Raw genomic sequence first — 14,399 nt, 5'->3', positions numbered from 1 at the left:
TGGCGGCGCAGTGGTTAAGAATCGGGCTGCCAGTGCAGGAGACACGGGTTCGAGCACTGGTCCGGGAAGATTCTACATGCTGTGGAGCAACTAAGCCCGTGTGCCACAACTGCTGAAGCCCGTGTGCTTAGAGCCCGTGCTCCACAAGAGAAGCCACCGCAATGGGAAGCCCGCGCACAACAACAAAGAGTAGGAGCCCACGTGCAGCCACGGAGACCCAATGCAGCCAAAAATAAATAAATAAATATTTTTTAAAAAGATTCATTCAGGGCTTCCCTGGTGGCGCAGTGGTTGAGAATCCGCCTGCCGATGCAGGGGACACGGGTTCGTGCCCCGGTCCGGGAAGATCCCACATGCCGCAGAGCGGCTGGGCCCGTGAGCCATGGCCACTGGGCCTGTGCGTCCGGAGCCTGTGCTCCGCAACGGGAGAGGCCACAACAGTGAGGCCCGCGTACCACCAAAAAAAAAAAAAAAAAAAAAAAAAGATTCATTCATTAAAAAAAAAAAAAGAATCCTGAGAACAGTGCCTGGTCCATGATGTGTAAATGTTGGCTCAAAGCAACTGTTACTATTGTTATCTGATGCCAGTTCTGTGGGGCAGCAGAATGTCAAGGACACGGAGCTTGCCTGCAAGAAACCCACATCATGTAGATCATGCTTGAATACAGTTGATACCTTCCCACTGAACTTGGCATAAAATCAAAATACTCCGGACTTCCCTGGTGGCACAGTGGTTAAGAATCTGCCTGCTAGTGGGTTCGAGCCCTGGTCCGGGAAGATCCCACATGCCGCAGAGTAACTAAGCCCATGTGCCACAACTACTGAACCTGAGCTCTAGAGCCCGCGAGCCACAACTACTGAGCCCATGAGCCACAATTACTGAAGCCCATGCGCCTGAAGCCTGTGCTCCGGAACGAGAGAAACCACTGCAATAAGAAGCCCACGCATCCCAACGAAAAGTAGCCCCCGCTCGCTGCAACCAGAGAAAGCCCGCACGCAGCAATGAAGACCCAACGCAGCCAAAAATAAAAATATATATAAATTAAAAAACAAAAAACAAATGTTCCGCCACAGCCTTTAAGATCCTATGTGAGCTGGTCCCTGCCCACCTCTTCACCTCATTTCATCCCACCCTTTCCCTTAGCCTTTGTTTTCTACCCACACTGTCCGTTCTGTTTCTGAAACATGTCAAGCTCTTTCACCTCCAGGACTCTGCATGTCCTGTTCCCTCTGCCTGGACCACTCTTTCCCAGACCCTTTCCATCATCTTGTCAAATTCCACATCTTCAGAAAGGCCTTCCCTGGCTTTTTTTTTTTTTTTTATGTGGACCACTTTTAAAGTCTTTATTGAATTTGTTACAATATTGCTTCTGTTTTATATTTAGGTTTTTTGGCTGCGAGGCATGTGGGATCTTAGCTCTGACCAGGGATCAAACCTGCACCTCCTGCATTAGAAAGCAAAGTCTTAACTGCTGGACCACCAGGGAAGTTGCCTTCCCTGGCTTTTTAAAGTTAAGTTACCCCTCCCTCCACCCACCCCCCACCTCCCAGTAATTCTCTATTTCTTAACACTGTTTCATTTTCTTCATAGCATTTATTATTATCAGAGATTATCTTGTTTCCTTATTTACCATCTGTCTCCTTCTAAAGCATAAGCTTCTTGAGGCAGGGACCTTATCTGGCTTGTCTTCTGCATTCCTAGCATTTAGAATGGTGCCTGGCATATAATAAGTGCTCAATAAATATTTGGCAAATGGGTGAATGAACAAGGCAACCATGACTGTAGGACAGAGTTGAGTAAGCCAAAGGCCCACCACGGGGGAGGCACCAGCCCTGGGCTGAGGGAGGGAGTTGCTAGGCTTTTTGTCCTGTTCACTCTGATTCTCTGCGTGTCTCCCAGGCCAGACTGGGTTCTCTTGGAAGGCAGTCTCCAGGCACCTTGTAAGTAAAGGTGATACTACAAATAATTAGCAACCGGTACCACCGTGGCGTCCCCATCAGGACACGGGAGCCTGTTCTGGAGGCTTCTGTCTGGGCCAGGTGGTCTCCCTTTAGTTGCAGGATCACAGGGAGGTTGTAGTGTGGACGTGCTCCGGCCCTGAGGACAGTATCTATTTACCAGCCGGGACAGAAGTAATATTTCAGCATTTTAACCACCAGTGCCCCTGCCTCACCTCAGGTGAGTGCAGATGAGCTTCAGTAGGCCCTGCGGAGCCCTGGTTTCAGCACTGTTGCAGGGGCTGCTAGGCTGGTTGGCACTTTTATGGCCACCCAGGTTACCCCCAGCCTGCCGCCCAACCCGCACCAAACATGCACATTTCTACAAGAGAAGAGAGGCCCCTAGGTGAAGAGCTGATCAGAGACAGGGGAAGGGCTTCAAGGCAGTGGGTGAGAACTCAGATGACTTTCTGAGGAAGGGCAGGACAGCCATCGTAGCGTTTTGCAAGCTTTCTTGGCCGAGGTGGGGTGCTTCTTGTCACATCCTCCCTGCTCTTTTCTGCTAGGGGCTGATCTCTTCCCAGAGGCTCATGGGTGGGACTCTCAGCTGGTCCCCCGTGGCTGTCAGGTCAGGCCCAGGCAGGTGAGGACACATGGGGAAGCACCCTTGATATTGGGTACTGGGTGAACTTTCCTTCACTTCTGCCTCTACATTCTCCCCATTGCCACCCCAATCTCTCCTAGGGATTCCCTGGAAGCTGAAGTGACTCTGGGATTCTTAGTCACCCCAAGAGGAAAACCCTCTGGAAAATGTTTCTCATGGCAGGGAGTCATCCTGAGGAGACCCACAGCTGCTCCTGAGATAAGGGTGGAGACCGAGCAAATAGGAAGAGGTGAGTGGGGACGTGTGGCTCAGAGCACAAGTTCTGCGTCAGGCCTGGTCAGGCAGGGGAGACTGCCCTTCAGGGGTTCCCTTAGAGGAGGTCCTGGTACAGAGGCAGGGGACACCCCAAAGGCCTCTCCTGGAGGGAATGTCCCACGCAACCAACGTGGGTCCTTCACGTTATCAACAAGTAGCTGGGATCACTTCCAGCTCTTTCAAGCATGCTGTCCTGGATAGGGGCCAAGATCAAGAGGTCCGGACCCGTGTCCGGACAGAACCTCTGAGGTTCTGATTGGTTTGGGGGAGACCCAAGGGATCCAGCTCTTCTGGAAGGCCCCCTCAAAGCCTTTTCTGGGGTTGGGGGTTGCTCGGGAACACCAAAAGCCACCCTGGGGGCCACGTGCCAGACCTAAGGCTGGGGAAGAGGAAGCTGGAGCCACATATCCCAGCCAGCAGGGCTGAGTGCCTGAGCGGGCAGGAATGCCCTGTGGCCTGGGGCAGGTTCAGGTGAGACCTGTCCCAGCCCATGCCCAGGTGAGTAGGAAAGCCCTTACAGGGGGGTTTCCCTTCCATCTGCAGCCAACCAGGGGTCAGCACAGTGTGGCATCTCCATGCCAGGAGCTTAGCTGTGGAGTTGATCAGGGCTGGGGTGGGAAGCCAGTTCTGCTTCTTCCTACCTGTGTGACCTTGATGAGGTTACTCAATTTCTTTGGGTCTCAGGTCTTCATCTTAATATGGAGACAATAGTTTCCATCTCATAGTTTTATTATAAGGGTGAAATGAGCTGATGCATGTGCAGGGCTTGGCACCGTCCTGGCACATGATGCTCAGGAGCTGAGGGGCAGATGGAAGTGAGAGCGTGCCTGGGGGCACAGGGGCAGGAAGTGAGCCAGTGGGAGCGGGGTGATGTATTCCTGGCCTCAGTGCCCTTCCTAAGTGCCCCTGCTGTCTCAGCCACCACCTGTTTCCCCTAAGCCCTCACCCCACCTCTACTTCCAGGCCCCTGAAAACTCACCAGAGCAGCTTCTCCCAATTCAGAATGCCCCCAACCTCAGCACTCCTCTGCTTTGCCCTAAAGCATTGGAAGGATTCCTTCTCACTCTGCCATTTAAGTTATTCCTGGTTCCCATTGTTTATTTCCTGAGTCCTTGGTTATCAGTGGGGTATTTTCTAAGGGAAAGCACATGCAAATCGGGAAACATCATTCTAGAGACAATGTCTGTGTACGAGTGTGTTGGCGTGGGGTGGGGTGGCATTGTGGGTGTGCGGAATGAAGGGGGTTGATGGACAAGGATGAAGAGAAAAAGGTGGGAGGGAAGGAGGCAAAGAGCCCCCCAGATGGGGTGGGCCCCTGGCTGACCTGAGTCTTTGGGGCCAGGCCCAGCTGGAGCCTTGCCAGAGTGCACATATCCCCTCTTGGCCAACAGTGGTCCATGGAGCTGAGACTGAATGAGTTCACTCCCTGGCCTGAGAGTGGCAGCTCCCCCTGCCGTGGTCCTCATGCCCAAGGCCCAGTGTGTAGGGGCGAGGGTCGGCTGATCTGGGAGCTGGGTGTTCCTGTTGGCTCTTAGATGAGGCTGTCACCTTGCCCCTCCTCTTCCTGGCTCTGCCTTCTCATTCATGCGATGGGAACAGTCACCCACCGCTTCTTCCATCAGGCCCTGCACATCCAGCCAACAAATTGATGGCTCCAGGCCTTCCCGGCAGCCTATGGAGTTAGGCTAGCCCAAAGCGGGTCAGGGAATGTGCAGGGATGGGGGGGTGGGGTGGCCCTCGGGGAGGGTGGGTAGAAGTTAGGGAGAGGGTAATGGACAATAAGGAGAAGTCATAGATGATTGTGATCATAGAAGTTGGGGTCCTCGAAGATGAGGAAGCGGTCAGAGAACAGAAGGGTTCAGAGAACAAGGAGATAGAGGGAAATGTTCACTAAGGTTGGTGATCAGGAGGACATGTGAGAAGAAAGGAAAGAGAAGAGACAAGACCATGGGTGGGAGCAGCAGGGATTGTAGAAACGAGGCCTCTTGGAGAGAGACCAGGATGGTGTTCCCTAATTTTGGGTACCAAGTGAACCAGGGAAATTCCAATAATGCCTGTTCTCAAAGGCATAGAATAGCAGGATACTATTGCTTTGACCCATGCCCGGAAAAGTATAAAGAACAAAGTTTACCCAATAAGTTATCGGGCTTACAATGATGTTAATCACAACTTCCGTGAGTCTAGCATTTAAATCAGCTTTTGAAAACACTTGCAAGTTTTTTGGGTTTTTTGTTTTTGGTTTTGTTTTGTTTTTGCGGTATGCGGGCCTCTCACTGTTGTGGCCTCTCCCGTTGCGGAGCACAGGCTCCGGACACGCAGGCTCAGCGGCCATGGCTCACAGGCCCAGCCGCTCCGCGGCATGTGGGATCTTCCCGGACCGGGGCACAAACCCGTGTCCCCTGCATCGGCAGGCAAACTCTCAACCACTGCGCCACCAGGGAAGCCCTTTGTTTTGTTTCTTAATCTCAGGTCACACCCTCCAAAAGGTCGTGGAAAAAAATGTGAATAAAGAAAACAGGTTTGCTGCATATAAAACCAGGACTCCTAAACTGCTCCAGTCAACCTGCTTCCACAAGGCCCTGCTGTCAGCCAGTGCGTCACCCAGGCTGGGCGAGCAGCATCCGGCATGTACTAAGTGAGTGCTCAGGGCAGGAGCGTAGATGCGGCTGGGTGGAGGGAGCTCTCAGGTTTGGGGCTGGGAACCAGATGGGGCATGAATCCAGGAGCTCAGGGAACAGTTTGGGGAGGGGGCACCTGGACTAAGTGGAAGCAGTTTTCTCACTGGCCTTTTCCTACAGGTGGTTGCATTTTTGGCAATGGTCTTGGGAACCCACGCCCTCCATTTGTGGCCCCAGAAGGGCTGTACCCACTGGCCCAGCTGCTGCCCCAGCAAAGGACAGAACCCCACTGAGGAGTGGTTGAAGTGGAACACTGTGCTCATGCCTCCCCCAGAGACCACCAGCCTTGCCCACCACCCGGAATCCTGCAAGGCCAGTGAAGACGGACCGCTCAGCAGCCGGTCCATCGCCCCCTGGAGATACGAGTGACTCTGCTGGCCTCTGTCCCCTCCCGAACACCTGCTCATGTGCTGGTCAACGTGTGTGTGAGGGACCAGGGGAGTTCCAGACAATTCCATCCTACCTGCCCCCTTTTACCTCAGGGAGGTTATCAAGTTTGGGTGTTAGACAAGGCCTAGCTCTGACTCTTATTGGGTGACCCTTGGGCCAATCACTCAAGTGTTCAAAGCTTAGTTTTTTTCATCTTTAAAATGAAATAATATTCCATAGGCTAATGCTGCAGATCATATGAAATAAGATATGAAAGTCTGTACTTAGTACAGAAAATGTTGGTTTCTTCCTTTCTTCTTCTTCCTCCCTTTCTCTCTTTACTCCTCCTCTTCCTTTTTCTCCTTCTCCTTCCCCTACAATGGCTGTGTTTTTCTAACTAAAATATTAGAGAATAATGTACAATACAGGCACGAACCAGCCCAATACCAAATGCTACTGCCCTGAGCCATGACTGGGTTATAATTATACTCTCCTTCTGCTCTGGGGGCGCAGCTGGGTGGTTGGAGCCCCAGGCTGGTTATCTTTGATCATGAGCAGTCTTATTCTTTTGCTGTGTGCCACACACATAATCCTCTATTTGTGTCATGATGTAAAAAAATATTAGGAAGCCCTAAAATTGGGACAATGAATGAAAATATTAAAAATTAGTGCCTTAGGGATCCCAAACATATTTCTCTTGCAGTCTTGCATCCTCACGGGGTGTCTGTGTTCCCACTCTCTGTAAGTCTAGTTCTGGCTTAGCCTTGGCTTTGGGGATGGATGGAGAAGGTCAGTGGGTAGGGAGGAGTCAGCTTTGATTGAGACTAGATCCAGGGTGGAGACTGTAGGTCACTATGCTTTGAAGTGGTCTCAGAAGGCTGGCTAGGTTCTGAGCTAAATCTAAAGAGGTGGGAGGGCTTCCCTGGTGGCGCAGTGGTTGAGAATCCGCCTGCCGATGCAGGGGACACGGGTTCGTGCCCCGGTTCGGGAGGATCCCACATGCCGCGGAGCTGCTGGGCCCGTGAGCCATGGCCGCTGAGCCTGCGTGTCCGGAGCCTGTGCTCCACAACGGGAGAGGCCACAACAGTGAGAGGCCCGCATACCACAAAAATAAAAAATAAAAAAAATAAAAAAATAAAGAGGTGGGAGCCCCTTTGGGGAGGCTGGGTACCAGATGGCTGTCTCGGCTGGGATCTGGACCCCTGGTTGGGAGGCCGTGAACCCTGATAACCACTCTGCTGTTCTTCCCCAAAGCGTGTTCTTTGCAAATCTTGTCCCACAAGCTGTTCCTCAGAAAAAAAAATTGATGATGTCAAGTAAGTGGGGGAAAAACTGCTGCAGGCCCCATTCCTTGGAGGTTCCCAGCGTGCCCAGCACCTTCACGGCAAGAAGTCCGCAGAGAAGATACCATTAAACTCAGCGCTTCCCAGACTCATTTGGCCACAGACCCCTTCTGCTGCAGTGTATTTATTGGGGAATGCCACTCTGGGAAATGCCACACTAGCTGAGCCCCAGTTTGCGAAGTCCTGTCTGTTTGGAGGATGGTTTTACGACCTAGGGGCTGTTTCCCTCTGGGCTTCTGGGGTCCCAGACCTTTGGAGCACCTACTTTTCATGCCTTTCAGGGACCATGAAATTCTTTTAGCATAAGTCAGTAAGTCTTACCACACACTCTTATGTGTGCTTATAATACATTCACAGCCTGTGTCTGGAGGACGGGCAGGATATGGCAGATAGTGGCTTCCTCTTGTGGGGGAACTGGGGAGACAGACTGTCAGCCTTCACTTGATGCTTTCTTATACTTGGATATAAGAGCAGTTTTTACTTTAAAATTTAAAAAAAACCCTAAAAAGTCACCGACAGTTGGGGGAAATAAATGCCAGGGAAGAGGGGATGACTTGTTCAAAGCCACCTGACAACACGGGTACCAGACCTGGAATAAGAAGCCAAGCCCCCGACAGTCCTGGCATTTCTACCCTGGGCCCTCGCTGCTCCTGGCCGGTCCCCTGTTTGCCAGCCAGCCTTACCCCCAGGACCTGACGCTTGCCGCCCCTGCAGGTTGGACAGAGACTTGAACCGGCTCCCCCAGGATCTGTACCACGCACGTTGCCTGTGTCCACGCTGCGTCAGCCTCCAGACAGGCTCCCACATGGACCCCCTTGGAAACCCGGAGCTGCTCTACCACAACCAGACTGTCTTCTACAGGCAGCCGTGCCCTGGAAAGCAGGGCGCCCGTGATGGCTACTGCCTGGAACGCAGGCTCTACCTCGTCTCCTTGGCTTGTGTGTGCGTGCGGCCCCGTGTGATGGCCTAGCTGGGCCGCCCGTGCCTGGTCCCTGGTCAAACACTGGAGCTGGGTGTACAACCACCTGCTGCCACGGTGAGCCAGGACGCCCGAACGCTCAGTCCCTCCAAAGCACCACCTGGAGCCCCAGGATCTTGGGACAAGATGGGGGACTTTGCAGAGAACCGCACTTTGCACTTTTTGAAGTGGATGGGAAATGCACGGTGAATCCAAGGCAGCAGCAGTGGCTGCTTATGGCCCCTGGAAACTGACATCCTGGCATTTCCTCCCGGGAAAAGTCTTCAAAGATCTGCCTGTTTCTGTCTCTTCTTTCCTCCCACTCCCAGATGCACTGGTGCAGTGCAGGGACTTTCTGAAATTTTTCCCTTTGCCAACGGAGAGCCCTTCATTTCATTTGTTTGTTCGTTCATTCATTCATTCATCAAACACACAGTGAACATCTGCTTTGGATGCTCTACCTCACACATCCTGGTATAGTTACTAGTCTTTTGACATGAGTGCCTCTGAGGAAGAGGCTGTTACTGAGCATAGAGAGAATTATCCGAATAAATAATCTGTATTTAAAAGTGGCCTGTACGATGGGAAGACACAGACCTACTAGAGCACGGACTTGAGGATATGGGGAGGGGGAAGGGTAAGCTGGGACAAAGTGAGAGAGTGGCATGGACATATATACACTACCAAACGTAAAATAGTTAGCTAGTGGGAAGCTGCCGCATAGCACAGGGAGATCACCTCTGTGCTTTGTGACCACCTAGAGGGGTGGGATAGGGAGGGTGGGAGGGAGGGTGACGCAAGAGGGAAGGGATATGGGAACATATGTGTATGTATAACTGACTCACTTTGTTATAAAGCAGAAACTAACACTCCATTGTAAAGCAATTATACTCCAATAAAGATGTTAAAAAATAAATAAATAAATAAATAAATAAATAAATAAATAAATAAATAAATAAATAAACAAAAGTGGCCTAATTTGTCTTTGGCATCGCTGGTGCCTGAACATCTGTGGTCCCCAGCCTGGTCCCTCTTCCTCCCCAGGGTCAGCCCTCACCTACTGCCCACCAGAGTTTCCGCTGTGGCCCCCCATCCGTCCCCTTCTCTGGCTCCCTGGCCCAGCCCTAAACACTGGGGTGGGGGTCAGGCTGCCCTCCTGGCATGCTGGAGAGACAGAGGCCCATTGAGGTACTGCAGCAGGCACACAGCGCCCCCTTGTCCCCCAACAATCTGCCTTTGTCCTCAGTTCTGGCTGCTACTGCTTGGTTCTGGTGGTGGGGGGGTTTGCTGCCTGGGCTGGGCTCCAGCTCCCACCCTCCCTAAAAGGAAAACGGAGAAAGGATGGTGAGGAAGAGGGTTAAGGTTAGGGAAGAGGGCCACAGACTTCCTTAGGCTTGGGTCCTTGGGGGCTCCTAGGCCAGCCGATTTCTCAGCTCACCTCCCAGCTCATCCTGGTTTCTCCGGGGACCTCCTCCTCCCCGCCCTTCTCCCCTCTGCGGGCAGGCGGGGTTGGGCTCCAAGTAAGGAGAGGGTTGACCACTCCCCGCTTGCCCACGCCTCCCCTCCCATGTGCTGCCTGGGGGGCAGTGCACGCACCAGCCCAGCACCCTGGGAAGCTGGGTGCAGGCCCTTCCGGGCAGCCGCCTTCTCCAGGGTCCCACAGCAGCCCTGCCCGCTTCACTTTCAGGTTTCTCGCAGTGCCTTCCTGCTCCTCTCTGCTTCCCCATCCTGTCAGTTTTCCATTTTCCTGTTTTCCTTCCTGGCTGGTGGCAGTGGGGGCTGTGCCCAGTGGGCCCCGTGGAGATGCTCAGTGCTTGGAATCGCCGGGACCGGCCCCCTGAAGAGGGGGCAGCTTCGGGGCTCGAGGGCTTCACCGTGGACAAGACGTTCTTCTCATCCCTCAAAGGCATCCTGCTGGAAACTGAGTTGGTAACAGCTGCCTCCCTGACCTGCAGCCTCCATCTCCCAGCCCCGGCCCCCCCACCCGCCAGGGCTCAGCCCTCAGCAGCCTCCCTCCCCAGGCTCTCAGGACACCCCTCCGGCCCCAGCTGCCCCACCCCCCCACCCAGCCCCGCATCTCCCATCTGGAGGCAGTCACAGCAGATTTCAGTTGCTGCAGGAAGGATTGAAGTTAAACAGAGGACAGCTCTCTGGGACATCGAGGGGGTGTGAGGTACAGGAATGGGACAGCGGTAACGCCAGCCGGTCTTTCCCCGGGGTTTAAGATGGCCACTTCTTGGCATGTCTGAGAAGTTCAACTACAAAAAAGGGCAGACTTCCTGCAGCCCCACTTTATCCACTGCCTGCTCCCCATGAACATCTGTCCCCAGGAAAGGAGCTTCCCTTAGTCACTTAGCAAGACCTATTAGTAAACTTAAGTCTTCTGCATATACGCCATCCTACATCGCCAGAGCTGAGGGGACCCCAGAGTCCACCCTGGAGCATCTGCCCTCTAAACCTTGCCTCTTGGCATGGAACCAGAGGCTCTGGTCCTTGTCAGAAGAGTTTTAGGCATCCAGGAGTGGGGGAAGTGTTACGGGGCATGGGGTGCCTCCTGGGGGCACAGGCTGATGTGGGCACCACTCCAGGGGCTGGCGTTCCCATTGTACTCGGGGCTAAAGGGGGACCCACTGTCTTGTGGATTTCACAGAGCGGCGGCCCCTGGAGCCGTGCAGCTTGGCCAAACTGCTGGGGCTGCTGGGATCCCGAGGCAGGGGGAGCATGGGCGGGCAGAGGTGGGGGGCCAGAGTCGTACCTCAATAGGCAAAGGCCCTGGATGTGGCTCCAGGGATGGCAAGACTTCCAAGGACAGGTGGTGGAGCCGGCTGGGGGACCTCCGGAGAGGGAGCGGGCAAAGGCCTGGCTGTGCCTGTGTCCCCTTCCTGGCAAGCTTCCCACCCTCCGTCCCGCAGGCCCTGACCTTCATCATCTTCGTCTGTTTCACGGCCTCCATCTCCGCCTACATGGCTGCTGCGCTATTGGAGTTCTTCATCACGCTAGCCTTCCTCTTCCTCTACGCCACCCAGTACTACCAGCGCTTCGATCGGCTGAACTGGCCCTGTCTGGTGAGGGACCCTGTCTCTCCCACCCTGTTCTGGTCCCTTTCTTCTCTGCACGTTGAATTTTCCTTTCCTCTCCCAACCTCTCTCCTTTTCCTGGTTTAACAAGGAGTCCGGCTCCCATACCCAGCACTCCAACACTCCTTTGACCCACATCCCTCATATCTGCTCCCTTGCCCAGGTCCAGGCCCAGCCCAGGCCCCTGGCTTCTCGTCCTGGTCCTGGTCACTCTGCATTTATCTTCATCCCTCCCCTGGGGAGCTGTGTGAGCTCTCTCTCTCTTTGTCTCTCAAGCACTTTATGTTGTGTCCAAGGGTATCTCCATGTAGGGATTCACAGTGCCTGAGGGTCAAGCTGCTGACTAGCCTGGAAAACCTCAGGGTGATGCCCCCTGTCCTCTGCTTCCCTTTGACCCTATACCCCCAACCCCCAGGACTTCCTCCGCTGTGTCAGCGCCAGCATCATCTTCCTGGTGGTCTCCTTTGCGGCTGTGACCTCCCGGGATGGAGCTGCCATTGCTGCTTTTGTGAGTCCAGCCCCACAGAGCTCTCTGGCTCCCCTGGGACCTTTGGCTGGTGGTTGCACACTTTGTGTGCCTCTCTCCACCCTAAGCTCAACCCAGTGCCCCGGGTCTGCCTCACACCTTGCCCCATATCACCCATCTCCCTCTCCCTGGGATCAATGGCCCGATGGCCTTTGTTGTACCATCCCTGCTCCCACTCGCACAGGTTTTTGGCATCATCCTGGTTTCCGTCTTTGCCTACGATGCCTTCAAGATCTACCGGACTGAGATGGCGCCCAGGGCCACCCAGGGTGAGTGCCCCTGCTCTGGGGAGAGGAGATGTCCCCTCCACCCCCTGCCCCAGCTACCCCACCCTGCCATGCCCTACCCCACCTGGCTCCATCTTCACAGGAGACCAGTAGTGATACTGGGGTTACCTGGCTCCTGAGCCCAGCCAGAAAAGGGGGACAGCAGAGCCCAGACACGTCTCCTTTGGATTCACTAGCTCCTGGTGGGGGAGCCTACAGCGATGGAGCCAGGCCTGAGAAGTCACCAGGGATTTGTCTTGTGGGGCCTGGTGTTCTGAGATCTGGCTTCTGATGAAGCTCGGCCAGGGAGGGGGTGTTATGGACGAAGGGGAGGGTACAGGAGGAAGCTGGTCATTCCCAAATTAAAAGACTTGAATCCTACTGGTGAATATTTTTCTTCCCCCCAAATTAGGCAGACTAGGAATGCCAAAGAGTATTCTTGGGAATGTTGCCTGGAGCAGGTCACGGTCCCTTCTCTGGGACCAGGTGTGAACAATGAGGAAGGGGGCGCTTAGACATCCTTCAACATAAAGCTTCCATGCCACAACTCTTGCGTGCAAGGCCACCTTGCGGTGTGCCTGGTGGCCGGGCATCCAGGCTTCTGTGTCTGAGAAGGCACAAGCCTTCCGGATGTGAACGAGTGTCCACTTGCCAAGCTTTTCACACCCCGGTCTTAGTGAGTTTGAGGTGAGGTGCTTGCCTGGGGCGTGTGTAGAGCTCCCCCTGGTGGTATGGGGAGGACTTGGCCCGCAGGCTGCCAGGGAGAGGTCAGCATCAGATGAGGGCAGAGATTCCCACATTGCCGGAACTGCATGAGCCCTCAGACATTAGCTGGTTCAATACCCTCAATTCACATAAGAGAGGACACGCCCAATTAGGGGAAGTGACCTCTTTATTTGTGACAGAGTTAGGGCTGGAGCCCAGCTCTCCTAACACCTGAACAGGTGTTCTGGATGCTGTACTGAGCCCCTGTAACTCATAAAAAATGGCCCAGCCTTCATTTCCAGCTCCCTCCACCAGCAGGTCCACCTTCCCAGCTTGCCAGTGCCTCAGCAGGACATTTCCTGAGCATCCCATGTGCAGACCCCGTGCTGGGTCCCAGGGATTCAGAGGTGGCCAGCAGACCCATCTTTGAACGCTCACAGATGGGGAAGAAGACCAGCTAGTGAAGGGCAGTCATGGCTCAGGGGGACTTTGGAGTCAGCCCTGCCTGGCCCGTGACAGCTCGGTGTGGCCGATACATCCTTGCCCAGCCCTGCAGAGCCCAGCGTGGCCTAGCTCGTCCCAGCGGACTTGCTAGCCCCTCTCCAGTGCTTCTGTGTCCCTGCCCTGAAATGTCTTCCTCCTTCTAGGGAGCTCCTTCCAGATGCAGGCCCCAGCACCCACGCCCTGCCTGAACCTGAACTCCGGCAGAGTTGCTCTGCTCCCCTCGGTGCTAGCCACCAGCCACTCTTGCTCCGGCTTTTCCTGCCTCTGGGTTCCTGTTCTCCTAACCTCATGTCCTGGCTCCTCCCCGGAACTGGTGACCTCCCCAGGGCTAGAACCGACTGGCTTTGTGTTTCTCTGGTCTCTGCTCACAGTTCTCAGGACTTTACCGACAGGCCAGTCTCAAGATTGGTGACCGAGCTTGGGCAGGGGGTGGTCAAGGCCTCAGAAGAGGGAGCAGAAGGGCTTAGCCAGGGGAGTCCAGGAGATGGGGGGGTGGCAATGAAGGGATGAGAAGGTGGTCAGGAGGGCCTGGCCATAGTAAAGCCCAGCAGGGGGCAGGGATTTGCTAGGAGCAGAGTGGGGCAAGGACCCGCCTTGTCCCCTGAGCAGCCGTGTGACACAGGCCAGCCTGTCCCTGGTGGGAGCTCAAAGGGAGCAGAAGTGTGGTGTGCGCCCGCGTGCCCTGCTCGTCTGCGTCTGTGTGAGAGGTCAAGATGAGACAAGCGGGACCTAGGTTTGGTCCACACTTTGGTTCAGTTTGCTGTCAGCTGGCTCCAGAGCCTCAGGATGCCCTCACGACGAGGTGTGGCCCACAGACCCGGGCCCCAGCCAACTGCACCGGGGGCTGATGGGGAGCGAGACTCCCTGTGGGTTACTTCTAAGGGGCTGACCAGAAAGGGACCTGTGTCACCCTCTTTATCCACATCTCCATCCCCATCCAGCTCTGAGCCTCTCCTGGCATCGGTGGGGAATTCATTTTGGAGGAAACAGGTGTCCCAGGACAACTTTAACCCCTGTGGCCTCAGGGCTGGGGTAGGTGGAGGGTGGCTTCAGCTTCCGCAGTGCAATTCTGTCTCCTAGTGTCTAGGATTGGCTCACCCTCTGGTGCCTTTGTTT

General features: G+C 54.6%; 2 protein-coding genes across 2 annotated transcripts; both read left to right on the top strand.

Moving 5' to 3' along the window:
* Positions 1 to 5,517: 5,517 nt before the first annotated feature.
* On the top strand, positions 5,518 to 8,680 carry IL25 (interleukin 25). Its single transcript, XM_067030607.1, has 3 exons — positions 5,518 to 5,544; positions 5,656 to 5,900; positions 7,962 to 8,680. Exons 1-3 carry the CDS (start codon positions 5,518 to 5,520, stop codon positions 8,215 to 8,217), a joined length of 528 nt encoding a protein of 175 aa, XP_066886708.1. The 3' UTR covers positions 8,218 to 8,680.
* A 1,121-nt stretch (positions 8,681 to 9,801) lies between these two features.
* Positions 9,802 to 12,455, top strand: CMTM5 (CKLF like MARVEL transmembrane domain containing 5). The gene is made up of 5 exons (XM_067028751.1): positions 9,802 to 10,134; positions 11,118 to 11,270; positions 11,698 to 11,790; positions 11,993 to 12,077; positions 12,178 to 12,455. The coding sequence occupies exons 1-5, from the start codon at positions 10,009 to 10,011 to the stop codon at positions 12,186 to 12,188; spliced, it is 468 nt and encodes a 155-aa protein (XP_066884852.1). The 5' UTR covers positions 9,802 to 10,008; the 3' UTR covers positions 12,189 to 12,455.
* The last annotated feature ends 1,944 nt before the right edge of the window (positions 12,456 to 14,399 follow it).

Source organism: Kogia breviceps, chromosome 3 (genome assembly GCF_026419965.1).
Source record: "Kogia breviceps isolate mKogBre1 chromosome 3, mKogBre1 haplotype 1, whole genome shotgun sequence".
NCBI classification, from domain to species: Eukaryota; Metazoa; Chordata; class Mammalia; order Artiodactyla; family Physeteridae; genus Kogia; species Kogia breviceps.
The sequence above is the reverse complement of the archived record's forward strand: the minus strand, read 5'-3'. Positions and strand labels throughout refer to the sequence as shown.